Source organism: Somniosus microcephalus, chromosome 20, assembly GCF_052327205.1.
Source record: "Somniosus microcephalus isolate GS21.2 chromosome 20, FLI_Smic_1.0, whole genome shotgun sequence".
NCBI classification, from domain to species: domain Eukaryota; kingdom Metazoa; phylum Chordata; class Chondrichthyes; order Squaliformes; family Somniosidae; genus Somniosus; species Somniosus microcephalus.
Window position 1 is genome coordinate 71,793,519 of NC_141006.1, and position 21,885 is coordinate 71,815,403.

Genomic DNA, 21,885 nt, shown 5'->3' on the forward strand with positions numbered 1-21,885 from the left:
CATGGATAGTAAAATTAATCGTGGCAAAGTGCTGTGGTTGTATCCATTGCCCTGAAAATGTTACAGCTGCTGAGGTCCCTGGCACTGGGATTCGGGATGGGGTCAGAGACACATTCATAGGGTGGCTAGAAATGTATTTCGCTACCAGATCCATGCCAGGAGGCTGATACAGGAATTTATTGTCTACAGAACTACTAGATATTAAGGGGAACTGATAGGGTAGATAGAGAGAACATATTACCGCTGGTGGGGAAGTCTAGGATTTTTAAAAATTCGATTATGGGATGTGGGCGTCGCTGGCAAGGCCAGCATTTATTGTCCATCCCTAGTTGCCCTTGAGAAGGTGGTGGTGAGCCACCTTCTTCAACCGCTGCAGTCCGTGTGGTGAAGGTGCTCCCACAGTGCTGTTAGGGAGGGAGTTCCAGGATTTTGACCCAGAGACGATGAAGGAACGGCCGATATATTTCCAAGTCAGGATTGTGTGTGACTTGGAGGGGAACTCGGAGGTGGTGGTGTTCCCAAGCGCCTGCTGCCCTTGTCCTTCTAGGTGGAAGAGGTCGCGGGTTTGGGAGGTGCTGCTGAAGAAGCCTTGGCGAGTTGCTGCAGTGCATCTTGTAGATGGTACACACTGCAGCCATGGTGCGCCGGTGGTGGAGGGAGTGAATGTTTAAGGTGGTGGATGAGGTGCCAATCAAGTAGGCTGCTTTGTCTTGGATGGTGTCGAGCTTCTTGAGTGTTGTTGGAGCTGCACTCATTCAGGCAAGTGGAGAGTATTCCATCACACTCCTTACTTGTGCCTTGTAGATGGTGGAAATGCTTTGGGCAGTCAGGAGGGGGCATAGTCTAAAAATTAGAGCCAGGCCTTTCAGGAGTGAAGTTAGGAAACACTCAAAGGGTGGCAGAAGTTTGAAACTCTTCTGCAAATGGCAATTGATGTGAGGTCAGTTGTTAATTTTAAATCTGAGATTGATAGATTTTTGTTAACCAAAGTTATTAAGGGATTTGGGGCAAAGGTGGGTATACGGAGTTAGGCCGCAGATCAGCCACGATCACATTGAATGGCGTAACAGGCTCAAGGGGCTGAATGGCCTCCTCCTGTTCCTATGTTCCTAGATCAGCAGGAAAACTTGATCTGCCAGCTCATTAGATACACTGGTACCTAGACCACTAGCAAAATCAGATGCATGGACCAAAGGAGACAGAAACAATGCTATTACAATCTCGTTGCATGTTCCCACCCAAAAATGACACTGGAAAATGGGCTGGATGCGGTCCTCCATCCCAGAACCTGCCACCGCCCGCCTGATCCGTACCCCTGCATTGAATAAACGCTAGTGGGAAATTTAGGCTACGTATTCGAGCAATTAATGAATAATAAGGTGCTGAACTGATCAGTTTTAATCAATAATTAACAGATTAGCATTGCCAGTTGTGAAAACTGCGCCATTAGTTTGTTGCGCAAGAGTAAATGGTACAAACAACTTTAGAGACTATACAGAGAATTGCCATTAAATACTTACAAAGGAAAGACAATTTGGCTTTTTGATAACTAAAGTAGGGAGCATACATTTACTTATATTAGATACTACCACAAAATAATAATAATAATCTTTACTAAACATTATTAGAATGTTTAGCTTTAAATGAAATGGCTGTGACAAGCAATACAAAATATTCCATGAAGCTTTGATCTTTGTAAGCTAATATTTCCATCACATTTGCATTCTTTACCTTGTCCTCCATGATGTTAACAACGTCAGGGAGACCCTTGGTCACTTTAGCTCTGTCTGAAGGAACAAGAACAAAATAATCTGTTGGCAGTCTGATAGACAGTGGCTGAATTAGAATTCCAGGGAACGCAAAACCCTTGAAATTCCAACCCGTTGGTGCCAATATCGTGTAATGGGGAGGTGGAGAACTCTTGGGTGAACGCCTCTTTCCACCGGGTATCTGCCCATGATCAAAACATCTGACGGAGGAGAAGGGGTGGGTACTCGTTCCACTTACCCCCCTCAGTCGTGGTATCAGAGTAAGAGGCGGGACTGGCGTGATGGAGCTCCCCACCAAGAATCACCCAGGCCTGCCGAGTGACTGGCCCGCATGATGCAGGGATAGGAGCCGTACAAATGCTGTAGTGGGGCCCCTCAATGCCTTTTCCCAAAAGTGGCAACTCAACCAACGAGCACCTCAGGAGGTGAACATCTGTTCGTCGACCCAGTGTGGGTTCAAGCCGCACTCCAATCCAGGCTGACACTCCAGTGCAGTGCTGAGGGAGCGCTGCAATGTCGGAGGTGCCGTCTTTTGGATGACACGCATTCATCTCTCTAATTTTATTTACCCTATGCCAATTTGCTCATGGCTCAGGTAATAATACAGAGATTATTACCCTTGAGGTTCTGCTTTTTAATTTAGACGATAAACCGAGGCCCCGTCTGCTCTCTCAGGTGGACATAAAAGATCCCGTGGCACTATTTCGAAGAAGAGCAGGGGAGTTATACCCAGTGTCATTGCCAATATTTATCCCTCAATCAACATCACAGAAATAGATTATCTGGTCATTATCACATTGCTGTTTGTGGGATCTTGATGTGCACAAATTGGCTGCCGCGTTTCCCACATTACAACAGTGACTACACTTCAAAAAGTACTTCAATGGCTGTGAAGCGCTTTTGGGACATCCGGTGGTCGTGAAAGGCGCTATAGAAATGCAAGTCTTTCTTTTTTGAAGCGGCAAGGTACTGCTCCAAAATTCTGAAGGGCCGTAGGATGGATTGCCAGTGTCAGCAATGAAACAGGCCGATGGACGGAAGTCCCACCCGACCACACTTCCGACGTCGCACCAGCACAACTGGAATTTCCAGGCCAGAATCGTCCCACATCACAGTGCTTGTATTCTATTATCCATTGGGACAACCTATTTGAAATGAACTGCCTTTGTTGGCATTGATCAAAGGGTGATTTGAATTACGATTTAAAGGCTTAGTCAGTAATACAGAGATTAAAGGGGGAATTTTAACTCCCTCCGCCCGGCGGAAACCAAATTCAAGAGTTCAAATTCAAGCCACACGTTTACCGCTCGCTTTCCCCGCAACTCTCTTAACGTCGCTGTTTTCTCGGGAAGCTGAGATGCCGACCTGACTCAGCCCGGAGCCTCAGCTATATGCAAATTAGGGCCCAATTACTTAGACATGACCCCGTTGCTATTTTAACTACTGAGCAGGGTGCCTGCTCACGCATGCCCAAACCTGACGGATACACAGTTAAGGTCCTGTAAAGGTAAGTGTAAAACCTATCGTTGTGAGGCCCGGGGAAACAGGTGTGCGCCTCCAAGTCCCACAAAAGAAGTTTGGGCCACTTCTACCCCAGTGTCTTCCCTTCCTACCCGCATAACCCTCCCTAACCACCCCCACAACTTACCTGGCAGCCTCTGAGCCGCCTGATTATTGTAGGCCCAAAACCGGCGCGCTGCCTCTGGTTGAAACACCTCAGTGTAAAAATTCTCATCCTTGTTTTCAAATCCCTCCATGGCCTCGCCCCTCCCTATCTCTGTAATCTCCTCCAGCCCCACAACCCACCCACCCCCCCCCCCGAGATATCTGCGCTACTTCAATTCTGACCTCTTGCGCATCCCTGATTTTAATCGTTCCACCATTAGCGGCCGTGCCTTCAGCTGCCGAGGCCCCCAGCTCTGGAATTCCCTCCCTAAACCTCTCCACCTCTCCATCTCTCTTTCCTGCTTTAAGATGCTCCTTAAAACCTACCTCTTTGACCAAGTCTGCCCTAATCTCTCCTTATGTGGCTCGGTGTCAAATTTTGTTTGATAATCGCTCCTGTGAAGCGCCTTGGGACGTTTTACTACATTAAAGGCGCCGTATAAATACAAGTTGTTGCTGTTGCCCGTTTTGGGCAGGCAGCTGACCGGTGGAATGTTTATGAGGACCGGGCCTCTCACTGCAGCTCCCGAGCGGGCAGCCGTGCACCCCGCAAGCTTTCAGCCCGGGAGTTAAAATTCCCCCTGAAGTGTCTTATGACCAGAGGCGACAGCTCCCATTGATCTGTCGAGCGCCCTTCACTGCTCCTTAAGAACGAAACAATTGTTCAGTTGTTGCTCCTAAACTGCAAATATGCCAAACTTACCGCTGTTTCCTTGTTGAACTCAACACTTATTACAATATCTCCTACTCCAACATTCTTTCTCAGGTCCTTGGAACTGTGTAACTCCTTAACCTCGCTCGCTTTTCATTTGCTCTTAAAAACTCTGCGGTTTCAAAGCCCGCAGCATCACTAAAACTGCCTCATTTGCTTTTTCTTCCACTCTTTTCAACATTGAAGTAGTTGAAGTGGATGTCTTTATGAGGGCGCAATCAGCCCTGGACCTCTCAGGCATTTTGTAACCTCTGACCTCTCCTCCCAGCTCAGGCCCTCAATTTATTTTTCATGCATTTTAAAACTTCTTTCTCCCAATATTCTATCACTGGGGGGAAAGAAACTTTAAAGGAGACTAAATAGAATGTTTAGATTCAGGTAAATATATTTTGTTCAGATAAAGGAGGTTTTCCTTATTTGTATTTTAAACTTTCGTCACCCCAATACCAGAAAATGACCTAAAACTGGCACCGTAGCTGACTGTGTTTGATCAAAGTTACTTACTTATTTCTGCAATTGCTGCTTGCCTGAAAAATAAATGTAACAAAATTAGGAAACTCCCACAAATTCATTATCTTTACATTTTAAACACAGATGTACGAAAAAAAAATATCAGTAACATCAAGCATTGGATGCCCCAACAGCACAAAGGTGTCAGCCGTGGCTCAGTGGGTAGCACTCGCTCGCGTCTCTGAGTCACAAGGTTGTGGGTTCAAAGTCCCACTCCAGAGACTCGAGCACAAGCACCTAAGCTGACACTCCCAGTGCAGTGCTGAGGGAGTGCTGCATTGTCGGAGGTGCCGTCTTTCGGATGAGATGTTAAACCGAGGTCCCATCTGCCCCCTCAGGTGGATGTAAAAGATCTTTTGGCACTATTTCGAAGACGAGCAGGGGAGGTATCCTGGCCAACATTTATCCCTCAATCAACATCACAGAAACAGATTATCTGCTCATTATCACATTGCTGTTTGTGGGCTCTTGCTGTACGCTAATTGGTTGCTGTGTTTCCTACATTACAACAGTGACTCCACTTCAAAAAAGTACTTCACTGGCTGTAAAGCGCTTTGGGAAGCTCTGAGGTCATGAAAGGCGCTATAGAAATGCAAGTCTTTTTTTTAAAAGCAGGTGATTATATTGACTCATATTTCTAATCAACGGGACGGGTTATACCAACATTGCACGTAAGCATCTTTACAAAAAGTGCTCTAAGCATACCATGTTTTGCAATCCAGGAGAAGTTCTTTTGGTAACTCTGTAATTAACAACTTGCTAACAAAACTGCATTCTCAGAAATCATCTGTTCCAAAGACATGGCCGAGAAATTGGATTGCACCATGCTCGTTTTACAGATGTATGATCCAATATGGCGGGCGGCATGTGCATGTTCATTGCACGCCACCCCGCCATATTGGTAAAGGATCCTGCATAGGTGTCCAGGGCGCGCGACTGAAACCAAACGCGTGTGGAAATAGGGTGCCCAACGCCTGCTTGAGGCCCCCATTACAAAATTGTTTTGCGACTGACTGCAACAGGGGCTGAGCACATTTTGTGAAGATGCTTACTTGCGGTCAGTATTCTCAGTTGCTGGGGCTTGGCAGCTGAACCTTAAAGGGACTGGAGGCTGTCACCAGAAAGGTAGGTTTTATTTTTGGACTTGTCTGATTGTGGAGCCAGGAGGTGCAGGAGCGCAGCGGTTGCGATGTGACTAATGATTGTTAAGATACAAAGGTTGCATTCGCTGTATATGCAGTAATATTCAAATAAGTTCTCTCCTATATCTTACAAAGTGGAACGGTCCATCAGAGCCCCATTATATTTACATTGCAAAAAGAAATACCGTAGAAATATGTTAGGGTGTATCTGTATCATATATTGGATAAGATCAGAATTTTCTTGTGTCCCAAACATATGGGGGGGAAAATTCGGTTGCTTTGTGCCTCCCATTAGCGCCTTAAGAGGGTGCTAATGGGGCGCAAAGCAACTAGCGCCCGGGCGTGGCAATGTTTGCGCTGTTTGCAAAATTGATGACATTTTGCGGTGGCGCTAAATACTACTGCCATGATCTCCTGTGCCCGCAGATCGTGATGTCAGTCGAGCGTGCAACGCCCCGGACCGGATATTGAGTGGCTTACCGCCTGCCGCTAACAATGACAGGTTGAGGGGAGCGTTTTGCAGTCGGGAAGGGACTGGGGGGGGTGCTATTTAAAGGCGACCGCTTCCTGCCTTTTCTTTCGGCGACATTTTTGCACCACGCATATTGAGAGAGAGAGAGACTTCTGGAGATATTCAAAGCTGTGTTGAGGAGTTTTGGCTACTGAGCAGCACTTTGCAGGTTCATTTTGATTTGATCTTCCTTGCATCAATTTAGAAGAGACTATGGGGGTTGCATTCTGGCATCTTTCCCTGGGCCTCTCCATTGTTCTTTCCAACAGATTTGATGTACAGGTCTCTCCAGGCCGAGATTCAAGGCTGCAATGAGCAGGGTGTGGATGGAGAGCAAGATCGACCCTCCCCTTTAAGGACTGGCCGGCGCCAGTGTGTCTGTGTTCCATTGCTGACTGACATCACATGAGCTTCGCCAGCGCTCTGAGGTAGCACCTCGCTCCTCAGCGTTAGCGCCTTAAGAGAGGTGTGTAGCGGCTGATTTAGCGCTCCAATCACCTCCGGGGGCGATAGAAGCCAAGTTTGCAGTCGGAGGCGATAATTAGCGGCAGGCGCTAAACTTTGCGCCCGGCCGATAATTGCGCCCCAAACGGGGCGATACCGAATTTCCCCCCCATGCAATCTTAAGAGGATTGGACTATATCGAGGAAAGTCACCACAACCACTACAGGGGTAATTACTTTGCAGTCCAAATACATAAAAGGGAATTGGTGATGGGAAACTTACTTCAGTCTTTGGTATTCAGTTATTGCTTGATCAAAAACTGAAAAACAAATCCACAGATTCAATGTCAGGACGTATATATTGAATAATAACGGTATAATTTGTCAGACACTTTTTACAGCAATGCTGGAATGCACTTAAAAGCACAATTTCTCACCTTGTGCTGATAAGTTGAATACTCGTTTATGAGTCTGTTTGCCATCGAACAGTTCCAGGGCGTATTTCCCCTTGTCTGCTTCAGTTGGATTGAGGATGTGCAGCCAAACCTGTTGTTTATCAGATCCAACCTTCCTCCTTTCTTGAGACTCCAGGCTTTTCTCGCTAAAAAACCCAAAATGACCGTTTTTTAGTTATTGCCGCAGAAATTCATCATCATAAACAGATTTGGAATGTCTAAAGCTGTGTGGTGCCATATTTATTAATATGGTCATGATGTGGAGACGCCAGTGTTGGACTGGGGTGGACAAATGTGAGAAGTCGCACAACACCAGGTTATAGTCCAACAGCTTTATTTGAAATCACAAGCTTTCGGAGCGCTGCTTCTTCATTGCACCTGATGAAGGAGCAGCGCTCCGAAAGCTTGTGATTCAAATAAAGCTGTTGGACTATAACCTGGTGTTGTGCGACTTCTCATAATAATATGGTGTCCTGGCCAATAGTTACCCCTCAATCAACATCACTAAAAACAGATTATCTGGTCATTTTCACATTGCTGTTTGCGGGAGCTTGCTGTGCGCAAATTGGCTGTCGCATTTCCCACATTGTAACAGTGACTACACTCCAAAAAGTACTTCATTGGCTGTAAAGCGCTTTGGGACGTCCTGAGGTCATGAAAGGCGTTGTAGAAATGCTAGTCTTTCTTTCTTTCATATTTTAGTGCACAGGAGTCTGGTGTTTGTAAGCCAGAAATCAGGTGCCTTTACCAAGGGGGACAACAGTTGATGATTGTATTGATTGTCTCATTCTATACAAGTGCACTCACACGCATCATAAAAAAGGAGAAAATTACATCAAATGTTCTGCTGAAATACTTGAATATAATATTAATTGAAACTGCCTCTCACATATGGGGTACAGTAGCAAAGTGGTTATGTTACTAGATTAGCAATCCATGAGTCCTGGATGAATGATCCAAAGAAACATAAGTTCAAATCCCACCATAGCAGCTGGGGAATTTAAATTCAGTTAATTAAATAAATCTGGAATAAAAAGCTAATGTCAGTAATAGTAACCATGAAACACATCTGGTTCACTAATGTCCTTTAGGGAAGGTAATGTGCTGTCCTTACCCAGTCTGGCCTATATGTGACTCCAGACCCACAGCAATGTGGTTGACTCTTAACTGCCCTCTGTGGTTCAAGAAGGCAGCTCACCGCCACCTTCTCAAGGGCAATTAGGGATGGGCAATAAACACCAGCAATGCCCACATCCAATGAATAAAAAAAACACAATCATTGGTGATCAGTATTGAACAACCAGCTAGCTAATTGAACCTTTTAATTTTCATACTTTTTGTTCTTTTATTGTAGTATCCCATATAAGTAAATTTAATGTGTAGTTATCAAAAAGCCAAATTGTGTTCCTTTGTAAGTATTTAACGGCAATTCTCTGTATAGTCTCTAAAGTTGTGTGTACAATTTACTCTTGCGCAACAAACTAATGGCCCAATTTTCACAACTGGCAATGCTAATCTGTTAATTATTGATTAAAGCTGATCAATTCAGCACCTTATTATTCATTAATTGCTAGAATATATAGCCTAAATTTCCCACTAGCGGTTATTCAATGCAGGGGTACAAATCAGGCGGACGGTGGCAGGTACTGGGCTGGAGGACTGCATCCAGCCCATTTTCCAGTGTCATTTAATGCACTTCACTTACTTTAAGGACCAGGTTTTTTTCATATATTCCATGTTGTATTTCATTAAGGAGTAAAACTTTATTCCATCGGCTGTGGGCTGTAATTTTAATTCAGAAGCAGACGTACCTGTGGAACAAAAAGTGCAGGTAGTAGAAAGCGTCATTTTATAAAACCAGGCACAGTATGCTTCCGATTGATTCAGTTTAGCAGAGGAAATCTAATCTCAACTAGGATCAGGTCTTAACAGATATCTTAATACTACTTAGCTAAAGAAAACCAATCAGTATGCTGGGGGATGGGGCAGAGACGCCTAGCAGCAGTAAAATGGTATTTCATCAATTTCTTCTAACATATATCAATGATTTAGACTTCAATGTAGGGGCATGATTAAGAAGTTTGATGACGATATAAAAATTGGCCGTGTGGTTGATAGTGAGGAAGAAAGCTGTAAACTGCAGGAAGATATCAATGGGCTGGTCAGGTGTGCAGAAAAGTGGCAAATAGAATTCAATCCGGAAAAGTATGAGGTAATGCATTTGGGGAGGGCTAACAAGGCAAGAGAATACACAATAAATGGTAGGACACAGAAGTGCAGAGGATCAGAGGGACCTTGGAGTGCATGTCCACAGATTCCTGAAGGTAGCAGGACAGGTAGATAAGGATTAACAACAGAAAATGCTGGAAAAACTCAGCAGGTCAGGTAACATCCGTGGACAGAAATTTGAGTTGACGTTTCGGGTCGAACCCTTCTTCAAAACTGGAAAGAAAAGATAGATCGGAGGCAGGGCTGCGATCGGACAAAAGAATAAAAGAAACAAAAGAAGTAAAAAAGAGACAATAAAAGGTGTTAGAAGCTAGACGAGATGGTAATAGGCTGAGATTGGGTGTAAAGTGTACTGGCAGGGCAAGGGATAGCTGCCAGGTGTGAGAGTGAAACAAAAGGAAAGGGGGGGGGGGGAAAGGAGTGGAAAAATTACAAGAAAAAATGAAATAGGGGCCGAGGTTATGATCTGAAATTGTTGAACTCGATATTGAGTCCGGAAGGCTGCAGAGTGCCTAATCGGAAGATAAGGATGTTACGAAGGCATACGGGATACTTTCCATTATTAGCTGAGGCATAGAATACAAGAGCAGGGAAGTTATGCTTGAACTGTATAAAACACTAGTTAGGCTGCAGCTACAGTACTGCGTACAGTTCTGATCACCAAATTACAGGAAAGACGTGATTGCACTAGAGAGGGTACAGAGGAGATTTATGAGGTTGTTGCCAGGACTGGAGAATTTTAGCTATGAGGAACGATTGGATAGGCTGGGGTTGTTTTCTTTGGAGCAGAGGAGGCTGAGGGAAGACTTAATTGAGGGGTATAACATTATGAGGGGCTGAGATAGAGTGGATGTCGTCGTACGTGTCTTCACACTGTTCCCTTTGGGGAACTGTATGAAGTGGTGGAAGGATTTCTGGCCGCGATTAACGCTCCTTCCGTGACCGTAACCATCTTCGGACCAGCCATTAGGGTGGTTAGTCCTATGACGGGAGGGTTTTACGGGCTCCCACAACCCATATGAGGGGGGGGGGGGCACCCACACCCACGGACGCAAGCATCCCGCTGGATGTCAACCCAGAATTTAGAGCCGGAGCTCCGACTCCACTTGTTGGGACTGTCGGGAGCGGGGTTTGAAACTCTACGCCTTCTGGCCCAGCGGCGGGGATGCTACCGTTACGCCAAAGGCCCACTCCCAGAGTGGATAGGAAGGACCTATTTCCCTTAGCAGAGAGGGTCAATATCCAGGGGGCACAGATTTGAAGTAATTGGTAGAAGGATTAGAGGGGAGTTGAGGAGAACTTTTTTCCACCCAGAGGGTGGTGGGGGTCTGGAACTCACTGCCTGAAAGGGTGGTTGAGGCAGGAACCCTCATCACATTTAAAAAGTATTTGTATATGCACTTGAAGTGCCGTAAGCTACAAGGCTACGGACCAAGAGTTGGAAAGTGGGATTAGGCTGGAGAGCTCTTTTTCGGCCGGCACAGACATGATGGGCCGAATAGCCTCCTTCTGTGCCATAAATTTTTATGATCCTATGATATGTTAATATTTGGCTGAGGAGGTTGTCAGTATTCTGTGTGATAGACACTCATGCTACCGTTTGGGCAGAGCTCTGCTCAGCGATATCCAAATTCCAGCTAAAATGTTAATGTACACAGAGAAGAAACAAGATAGTTCGCCTTGGCCAACATTAAGCACTTTTAGAATTGAGTTGAAAGAATTTATGAGTGCCCGAACAAACCGCCTGAAAACCTTTTAGTGAGCTTCGGATCAGTGGCAGTTACGGTGCGAGGGCAATGCACTGCCAACTTCTTTCAGATAATCTCACACCACTTAGCTGAATTTGATCTGGCCGGTTTCATTTTCAAGTTGCATCACACAACTTCTAGTCGATGCCAAGTGGGCCTGCTTTGCATCAACATGAGCTCTGCACTCAATATAGATAAGTGTGAGGTGGTGCATTTTGGTTGGAAGAATAAAGAGAGCACATGTTGCTTGGATAATAAGGGCAGGAATTTCACTCAGGAGTCGGGCAGGAGGCGGGACTACAACTTTCGGGGTTGTAGTCCCGCCTCCATCGAGATGCGGCCAATCCACGCGATTTTAACTTGATTGACCTTGTTGAGCCCGCCCAGCGGGCCAATGAAGGGCCATCCGGCAGCAGGTGACGTCACAGACTGAAATTTCAGCTGTCAAGAGCTTTTGACAGATGAAATATCAGCGTTTCACAGCGGTTTGAAGCTGTCAAACACTGACAGTCTTACTTCTAACCTGAGTCCTTCTCCACAGACTCAGTTAGAAATCTCTCCTGCACAGTAAGCTGAAGGCTGTCACTTTTGACAGTTCGCAGCCATTCTGCTTTCTGTGCCGGTGAGATGAGGGACTCCTGGAACCTAAAGGAAGGAAGGCTGAAAAGGTAAGAGAAGGTATGTAAAACTTCTTTAATCACTTTAGACACACCAAACACACTTACCTTTGCACTCATGCGCACATCACTCACCTGAACACTGACATCTCAAACCCCCCAAGTCCTTCAACATGACGGCCCGCCTCCTCTAACTTGGTGTAGTTTGGAGCCGTCAGGAATCCCACACTTCAACATCAAAAATAGGGATTAGGCTAAAAACTGCCTGTTAACTACCTGTTAACAGGCAGTTAATTGGCACTAATCCCTTCCCGCCTCGGGTAGGCGGGTCCCAGTGCGGGACAGGTACCCGCCTCCTTTGAAACTGGCATGGAGGCGGGTTTAGGTGCGGGAAGGGGTCGGGACCCCTGATTTCGGGATTTTAACCCCCCATATGCCTCCAATCCCGACTCCACGGCACAATGAAAATCCTGCCCTAAGAGTCTAAATGGGGTAGAGGAGCAAAGGGATCTAGGGGTGCACATTCACAAATTACTAAAAGTAGCGACGCAGATTAATAAGGCCATTAAACAAAAGCAAACCAAACACTGGGATTCATTTCTAGAACGATAGAATTGAAAAGCAGAGAAGTTATGTTAAACTGTGGCATAGACCAGTTGGGCTGTATGGCCTGTTTCTGTGCTGTAGACTCGATGTAACTCGGTGTATAGTATGAATGGCCTGTAACAAGCCAATTGATAAAGAGAAAGAGGGCACACAATTTGATGGTGAGCGATCCTGGTCTGAAATGATTTGCAAATTGCCCTGCTTGTTCTGTGCAACAGGTTAACATGACACTGTGTTAAACACATGTCTATTTGCCCTTAAAGACTGAAGCATTGCACGTTAGTTATAGCCATCTCTGAATCATAACTAGCCTTGCAACATTACAACATTGCTGTCTAAAGGTTATCCTCCAAATTCTTTTGAAACAAAATGGTTTAAAGGCAGTAACCTGTTTGGATTACTCATAACACTGGAATTTGCTTATCCTGCCTGGTATTATGCCATTTTTCATATCAGACAATTAATTTGCTTTAATCAACAATAGAGCTGCCAATAGTTGATGTCAGCAACATGTGATGCTACCTCGTGACTAAACGTCCAGTAGTCTAATCACATAACAAGAAATGATGGGGTACGTACGGGCTTTGTTCTGGAACCCAAGCGTCTCCTCTGAGCAAAGAAATGAAATCTGGGCAAGCTGGCTTCGTGGATAAACAAACCCTCAGGTTTGGTTCTGAGCCACACAAACCAGGAGGCTCCCAGGTATGATCACCAGTGTAGTCTGTCTGCTGTAGCTCAGTGGGTAGCACTCTCATCTCTGAGTCAGAAGGTTGTGGGTTCAAGTCCCACTCCATGAGACTTGAGTGCAAAAATCTAGGCTGACACTCCAGTGCAGTGCTGCGGGAATGCTGCACTGCCAGAGGTGCTGTCTTTCGGATGAGACATTAATCCAAGGCCCTATCTGCTCTCGCAGGTGGGTGTAAAAGATCCTATGGCACTATTTTGAAGAAGAGCAGGGGAGTTATTTCTGGGGCCAATACTTATCCTTCAATCAACACCCATAACTGATTATCTGGTCATTATCACATTGCTGTTTGTGGGAGCTTGCTGTGCACAAATTGGCTGCTGCGTTTCCTACATTACAACAGTGACTACCCTTCAGAAAGTACTTCATTGGCTGTAAAGCGTTGTGGGAGGTCCGGTGGTCAAGAAAGGCACTATAGAAATGCAAGTCCGTCTTTTTTTTAATGCTGAATTAGCTCGGGTTCCCAACCCCCCATGATTGGCCGGGAGTCTCCAGGAAATAAAGATCGATCTCCTGGACACTGCCGGCAAAGACCCGGGAGAAAAATCATAGGGGCGTTAAACAAATTCTATGTTTTTTATTAATTTTCATTGAATGCTTTTGTTTATTAGTTATAAAAGTATTGGAGATCGGGGAGAAAGAGGCTGTTTGAGCGGACGGGGCGGTTGGAGACAGAAGGTGATGTGACGAAACCTCCCGGAATACATTCAAGCAGCGTTGGCAACCTTAGCGTCAGCTGATCTCTGCTGGCGTGACAGGTGTGTGGCCACCATTGGCGTCAGCACACCTGGGCTGGGCGCGGGAGGGGGAGGATCCGGCTCCTGAATGCTATTCAACGTTGAGAGAGAACTGGACCTGGCTTGACTTGAAATTGTGAGGATGATGAGGATTAGGAGGATGAGGACAAGGAGGATGAGGAGGAGGGAAGAAGATGAACAACAACAACAACTTGTATTTATATAGTGCCGTTAACGTAGTAAAACATCCCAAGGCGCTTCACAGGAGCGATTATCAAACACAATTTGACACCGAGCCACATAAGGAGATAATAGTTAGGACTCTAAATTACAATTGAAACAATGAACAGAAGCATTCAAAAAAAATTTAAACTACAACAATTTGCATTTATATAGCACCTTTAACGTAGTAAATCACCCCAAGACGCATCACAGGAGTGTTAAACAAAATTTGACACCGAGCCACATAAGGAGATATTAGGGCAGGTGACCAAAAGCTTGGTCAAAGAGGTAGGTTTTAAGGAGCGTCTTAGAGGAGGAAAGAGAGGTAGAGAGGCGGAGAGGTTTCGGGAGGGAATTCCAGAGCTTAGGGCCCAGGCAGCTGAAGGCACGGCCGCCAATGGTGGAGCGATTAAAATCGGGGATGCTCAGGAGGCCAGAATTGGAGGAGCGCAGATATCTCGGAGGGTTGTCGGGTTGGAGGAGATTACAGAGATAGGGAGGGGGCGAGGCCATGGAGGGATTTGAAAACAAGGATGAGAATTTTAAAATTGAGGCGTTGCTGCGAGCACAGGGGTGACATATGAGGTAACAAGGGTTGATACCGCTCCAAACTTTCATTGCAGGTGTCCCAGGGGTGCAAGCACATTGTGTGAATCGACTGTCCCACTCAGTATCCTTCACACAGAACTTTGCATCTATTTCATGTTAACTTACAAAATTAGTGGTAAGTGCAAACAGGTCGAAGCAGTGAAAGGTTCTGTACTGTACTGGAAGTATTAGTACCATCTTAAATTAACTCAGCAGCTCTGGCCAAGAGGCTTTAATTCATCCCATAGCCAAAATTCTTTGATACTAGTCTAGCCATGCAGTGAATGCTTAAAAACAACAGGGGCAACATTGGTAAACTTGAGTATTACTCCACCACTCAGTAAGCACTTTTTTTTGTTCACTGGATGTGGGCGTCGCTGGCAAGACCAGCATTTATTGCCCATCCCTAATTGCCCTTGAGAAGGTGGTGGTGAGCCGCCTTCTTGAACCGCTGCAGTCCGTGTGGTGAAAGTCCTCCTTTGGAGTGGCTTGCGACAGAGTGGCTTGCTAGGCCATTTCAGAGGGCAGTTAAGAGTCAACCACATTGTTGTGGGGCTGGAGACAGACATTAGTGAACCAGATGGGTTTTTAATGACAACATGGTCACCATTACTGATACTAGCTCTTTATTTCAGATTTATTTAATTAATTGAATTTAAATTCCCCAGCTGCCGTGGTGGGAGTTGAACTCATGGGGGGAATTTTGCCAGCCCTGGGGACGCGGGTATGGAGGCGGGACTGACGGAAAAATGGCAGAATCTCGGGGCAGGTACCCATCCCGCCCCCAACCCGCCCCCGTGCCATCTTCCCAGGAGGCGGGTACCCGACCCGCGCTGGGAGCCGCCTCCCCGAGGCGGGATGGGGATTGCAGCCACTTAACTGCCTGTTAACAGGTAGTTAACGGCAGTTAAGAGGATTATCACTGCAAGTGCGGGCTTCCCGGCATCGGGAAACCCCGCCAGGGTCAGTGAGGCAAGCAGTGGGTCTGCGGGGGTTGAAGCGGTCGAAAAGTGCGTTGCGGAGGTGAGTGATGGGTGCATGTGTGGAGAGGTAAGTGTGTGAGATGAGTGTAAAGTGATAGAAAATGTTTACTTACCTTTGTTTCTTCCTGCAGGCTTCAACAGTTGGGGAACCGGAGACTCCGGCATCTCCGTGGCAGAGATGACAGATGGCTGCTGCATTCTCCAATGCAACAACCATCTAATTTCTGCTCACAAAAGAGGTTTGATGGGTCTTGAATACAAGGACTCATCAAACAACAGAGAATGTCAGTGTTTGACAGCTTCACAGAGCTATCAAATGATGACAATTCATCTGTCAAAAAATTTTGACAGATGAAACGTCATACGCTGACGTTCTCTGTCACCGGCTTTCCCTTAATTGGCCTGCTAAACCTGCTGGGCGGGCTTAACAAAGTCAATCAAGGGAAAATAGCGTGGGTTGGCCAGAAGTCAATGGAGGCGGGACTGAAACCCGACAAGTGGGAGACGCGCCTCCAAAAGCTCCCCATTGCCAAAATCCAGCCCGATATCGCCGGAGCATTAGTCTGGGCCTCTGGATTACTAGCCCAGTAACATAACCGCTATGCTACCGTACTTCAGAAAATATATCTATCATACATTTGTATTAAAGTCGCATGGCTGAAAAATGACAAATGTCTAATAGACAACTTTACACCTGGAATTTCTGAAGGGGTTCTGTCACCGTAACCGTGGGAGATGGGTGTAAACCTGGAGAAACAGTGTAAGTGGCTTTTTAGGCCGTTCCTCAGGGGTTTTCACCGACCTTCTGCCAAAGTTATGGCGGGAGATTGGGGAACCCCCGCAGATGTTCCAACCCATAATGTTCAACTTTATAAAACAACAAGTGGATGAGGCTAACTACATAAGATTGCTTTTTATGGCCATTTTATATCATAGAATCATAGAATGGTTACAGCACAGAAGGAGGCCATTCGGCCCGTCAAGCCTGTGCCAGTTCTCTGCAAGAGCACTTCAGCCAGTCCCACTCCCCCGCCCTTTCCCCGTAGCCCTGCAAAATTTTTTCCTTCAGGTACTTCTCCATTTTGAGAGCCACAATTGAGTCTGCCTCCACCACCCTTTCAGGCAGTGCATTCCAGATCCTAACCACTCGCTGCGTAAAAAAGTTTTTCCTTCCGTCACCTTTTGGTTCGTCTGCCAATCACCTTAAATCTGTGTCCTCTGGTTCTCGACCCTTCCGCCATTGGGAACAGTTTCTCTCTATCTACTCTGTCCAGACCCCTCATGGTTTTGCAATGGTATTCTAAAACTTCTGTACAACTGCAGCTTAAGTAGAAAATAAATTGTAAATTCGTCACTGTATCAAATTACTTACCGCAAATTCTGCAGATTTCCTTGAGAATGTCGTCAAATGCTGCAACAAAACATACACACAGTCAGAACAACGAACATCTCCTTATTTTACCAGCACCACACATTAAAGTACAGCAAACTCCATCATATTTATAACATTATCGTGATTAGCTATGTTATGCCAATAATGTTGACATTTTAAAAAGGAATTAATTGCTCTATAATTATCAGGGTTTGTTTTCCGAAATGCTACTATAATTGTCAACTGCTCCCTCTCCTCAGGCAGTCTTCTCCATCTTTTCAAAATTGGCCCACTCTTTAAAAAGCCCACCATTGTCCCTTCTGCTCTCCGTAACTACTTGTCTATCTCCAAACTCCCCTTCATTTCTCAGGTTCTAGAATGTGCTGTAGCCACCCAACTTGTGCCCTCCTCTCCAATCATTCCCTATTCCTTCACCCTGTCTTCCAGCTCACCCACAGCACTGAAACAGCCCTGAGCAAAGTCACCAGCAACATTTGGTGTGACCGTGGAGGTGATTTTCTCAATGGGGAGCTTTTGGAGGCAGGACTCCCACTTGTCGGGTTTCAGTCCCGCCTCCATCAATTTCTGGCCAACTCATGCTATTTTCCCTTGATTGACCTTGTTAAGCCTGCCCAGCGGGCTTAGCAGGTCAATTAAGGGAAAGCCAGTTACAGTGAACGTCAGCTATGATTTCCAGCAAAGAAAATGTTTTGTCTGTTTTTTGTTTTTCATACAGACCCCAGCATCTGCAACATTTTACCCCTTGTGACCCCACCTCATTGTTCTTTGATGTAATGTTTTCCTGACTGACCTGTTTGGACACCATTCACACCTTTGATTGCTGTGATTATCTCTCTGCCGAGGTGTGATAAATGGCAGTTAGAAAGATTACCTGTAATCATCTGGCATTATTCTCTGACTATATAATCTGTGTCTGTAGGCATTTCTCCACTTCACCTGACGAAGGAGCAGCGCTCCAAAAGCTTGTGATTTCAAATAAAACTGTTGGACTATAACCTGGTGTTGTGTGACTTCTTACATTTGTCCTGGGAAGATGGCATGAAGGCGGGTTGGGGGCGGTTTGGGCACCCACCCCCAAATTCTGCCATTTTCCCGGCAGTCCCGCCTCCAAACCTGCCTCCCCAGGGCTGGCAAGATCGCGCCCCTGTGACTCTGGTGTGTTGACCCTTCTTGACTTCTCTGCAAGACCATCCTCCTCCATTGTTTCTCCCCTGTGCCCGCTTCCATGCTGCTGCCCTGACATGTTTGCACGGAACACAGCAAGTGCATTTCCGCAATGGTTTCTCCTCCCATGGCCCCATTGGTCACCTTCAGTGCACCCCAAGGCTCTATCCTTGGGGTTCCACTGTTGATATGAAGACCAGCATCCAAACACACACAGAAGCAGCTCCCCATATTTCCTTTAATTAAACAGATGGCTGTCACCCGACAGCACATTAATAGACATTAGTTCTGCTTCACCTTGTGGCATGCAGCCAATGCAGGGAGAATTGCAGGTTTTCATTTGGCTGCACTTTATGAGTGTTAAAGCGCCAAGCCTTCAATGAGATGTTTTGTACTGAAAACTTGAGTTTAATTTTTTTTTTTAAAACTTTCATACCTTGATTGAGCATCTCAAGAACACTGGAGTCTTGTCCTCTTTCATCAGCCACGACCACTTTATAAACTCCTTCATCCTTCTTAGTCGCCTGGAAAGAAAAATGATTTTGTAAACTGGGATGGAGGGGATTGTCCTCTGAGGAGAGATTGAGTAGACTAGGCCTATATTCTCTAGAGTTTAGAAGAATGAGAGGTGATCTCATTGAAACATACAAAATTCTTACAGGGATTGACAGGGTAGATGCAGGGAGGATGTTTCCCCCTGGCTGGGGAGTCTAGAACCAGGGGTCACAGTCTCAGAATAAGGGGTCGGCCATTTAGGACTGAGGTGAGGAGAAATTTCTTCACTCAGAGGGTGGTGAATCTTTGGAATTCTCTACCCCAGAGGGCTGTGGGGGCTCAATCGTTGAGTATATTCAAGACTGAGATCGATAGATTTTTGGACTCATGGGGAATCAAGGGATATGGAGATAGTGCAGGAAAGTGGAGTTAAGGTAGAAGATCAGCCATGATCTTATTGAATGGCGGAGCAGGCTCGAAGGGCCAAATGGCCGACTCCTGCTCCTATTTCTTATGTACTTATGTTCTTAAACACAAAAGAAAGTGCAATGCGAGACATGTGGCGGGATTTTTCTCTTCGGAGTGGCGGTCCCGGTGGGATTTCTGCCCGTCCTCTGGATTTGCCCCGACCTCGACTCATTTTCCTGGGTGGCATTCATTACGTATGCCTGGCTTGCTCCTGGTAAGATTCCCGTCAGCAACAGTGGAAAATTCTGGTGGTGCTGGACAATGATCCCTCTAATCTTTTGGGGGGTGCGCGGCCCATTCGAATTCTTGCGCATGCGCGTGTTTTTTCCATTTAAAAGCCGGTGAGCAGCCTGCACGGGACCTCCAGACCTCTGCGTGGCCGCACGGATTAACAGGAACATTGGTGCTGGAGTAGGGATGCTGCTGCAGCACCAGCAGTGGTAGGGCGAGGTCTTAAAGGTTCAGCAGGGGCTGGCGGGAGGGAGAGGAGGCTGCCACAAGACCATTTCCCACCATGGGGGAACATAAAGCCTCCTACCACCACCTCTGGGGGGGGCCCACCTCCAAATAGAGGCCCCAGGAAACCGTGGTAAGTGGGGCGGATGGGAAGGGAATCCTCCAGAGCCCTAGGTATTTGCACGTGATGGATGGGGAAGGAGTGACCTGTGCCAATCCTGGAGTGTGCGATGAGGGAAATCTTGGTCAGGGTGTAAAGGAGAATTCCCCCCACAGTCTTATAAAACAAAAGCAAAATACCGTGGATGCAGGAAATCTGATAATAAAAAACAGAAAATGCTGCAAATACTCAGCAGGTCAGGCAGCATCTGTGCAGAGAGAAACAGAGTTAATGGCCAGAATTTTGCCGGTCCTCAGAATGCGGGGTTGGAGGCGGGACCGCTGTCAAAATCGCAAAGATTGACAGCGGGCAGGAAACCCGCTGTCAACCCACCTCCAATCAATCTTCCCAAGTGTCGGGTCCCCGATTTGCGCATGGACCCGACACCTAGCGGCGGGAAGAGGATTATAGTCACTTACCTGGCTGTTAACAGGTACCTGATACTTGTTAATGGGCTCTTTTTCAATTTTGCCGCTTCTGCCTCGGGCTTCCTGATGTCCGGACACCACGCCAGGTAAGTGTGGCGTGTTGTGAGGCTGCTGTAATGTTTCTTCATTGATGAAGCTGCAGAAGTGGTGTGAAGGATCCAGTGGTGCACTGGTGAGTTTCAGAGGTACGAAAATTTTGGGAAAATCATTTTTAATGCATTTACACTTTTCTGTAGGTAACAATTGGCTGTCTAGTCCCACCTCATTGGGAGAACCTCTCTCACCAGTGACAGATCGCTTCTGTAACCTCACCTGCAGCTGCCATCTGTTCTAGCCTATGGAGGGAGTCAATGGAGGGAGCCTGGGTGCAAGAGCTCACCTTTGTACAGTGATTGTCAGTGTTTGCTGCACCTCAATGCTGTCAAACACTGAGAAATGAGCGGTCAAAGAAAAATTGTGCGTGGTCCCTTTAAGAAAACCAGCAGATGACGTATCGTCAAATGACGTCATCTGACCGGCTTCCTCTTAATTGGCCGGCAAGTCTGCAGGGTGGGACTTAACAAGGCCAATTGACGTAAAATCACGTCCGTTGGGGGTGGGACTGGAACCCGGAAACCAGCTGACCCGCTCCCAAGCCGCCTCCAATTGCAAAATCGCGGCCGATGTTTCAGTTCTGACGAAGGGTCATCGAAACGTTAACTCTGTTTCTCTCGCCACAGATGATGCCTGACCTGCTGAATATTTCCAGCATTTTCTGTTCTTATTTCTGGTACAGCACTTTCTGCTCCACTATATTAGAACTAAGGAGATGAGAATATTTTGAATAAACCACTTGCAAACTTATAGATAAAGAATTGTCTACATTAGCGCACATACAACTAAACGACTGAATGAGCTAAGTGGCCTTTTGTCGTTCCAATTTTCTCTAGATTAAAGATCATGATAATATTTTCATTACTCATCATCATCAAAAGCAAAAATACTGCAGATGCTGGAAATCTGAAATAGAAACAGGAAATGCTGGAGAAACTCAGCAGGCCAGGAAGCATCTGTGGAGAGAGGAACCGAGTTAACGTTTCAGGCCGATGACCCCTCGTCAGAACTCAGATAACAGTTACTAGCACAAATGCAAACAGCTGCACATTGGTACCAAAACTAACAAGCAGCACAGAGCGTAGGAGGGACACCAAAAGACCAATTCAGCATTGCTTTGTGGTTTTAGCTCCCACACCTTTGTGTCATTTTCACATGCGTTTGAACGTAGCAGAGGGGAGACACTTCGAGCGAGAGCTGGACCTGTTTCTGGCTGGGGCGGAGATCACCTCTTACAGAAGGTCGGCACTGCAGGGAATTCAGGACCAGAGCGAGCTCCTGGACTAGTTTCCATCGCCTAGATGGGTCGAAGAGGAATTTCCCAGATTTTCCCCCCCAATTGGCCTGGGATTTTTTAAGCTTTTTTTGCCCCTCTCCCAGGAGTATCGCCATTGTGTGGGGCAGGCAGAATGGACCAGAGGGTCATTGTACGTATGTTCCTGAACTGGACTGTTGGGCACGCAGTGCCTCACGAAAAGTTTAAGCAATCTGATAGACCACAACCAGTAACACGGACCAGCAAAACAACATTTATGTTTTTCATTAC

At 46.3% G+C, this 21,885-nt stretch overlaps 1 protein-coding gene across 1 annotated transcript in view; it reads right to left on the reverse strand.

The window, feature by feature from the left end:
- Window positions 1–21,885, reverse strand: part of myom3 (myomesin 3) — a 125,270-nt gene that overhangs the window by 6,405 nt on the left and 96,980 nt on the right. Inside the window, exons 29-35 of the mRNA XM_085962979.1 lie at window positions 18,676–18,763; window positions 17,055–17,093; window positions 8,913–9,018; window positions 7,190–7,353; window positions 7,036–7,072; window positions 4,651–4,673; window positions 1,732–1,787 (exon numbers count right to left, since the gene is read on the reverse strand). Of these exons, the coding sequence (XP_085819105.1) occupies window positions 1,732–1,787; window positions 4,651–4,673; window positions 7,036–7,072; window positions 7,190–7,353; window positions 8,913–9,018; window positions 17,055–17,093; window positions 18,676–18,763 (513 nt within the window). The remainder of the gene's footprint in view (window positions 1–1,731; window positions 1,788–4,650; window positions 4,674–7,035; window positions 7,073–7,189; window positions 7,354–8,912; window positions 9,019–17,054; window positions 17,094–18,675; window positions 18,764–21,885) is intronic.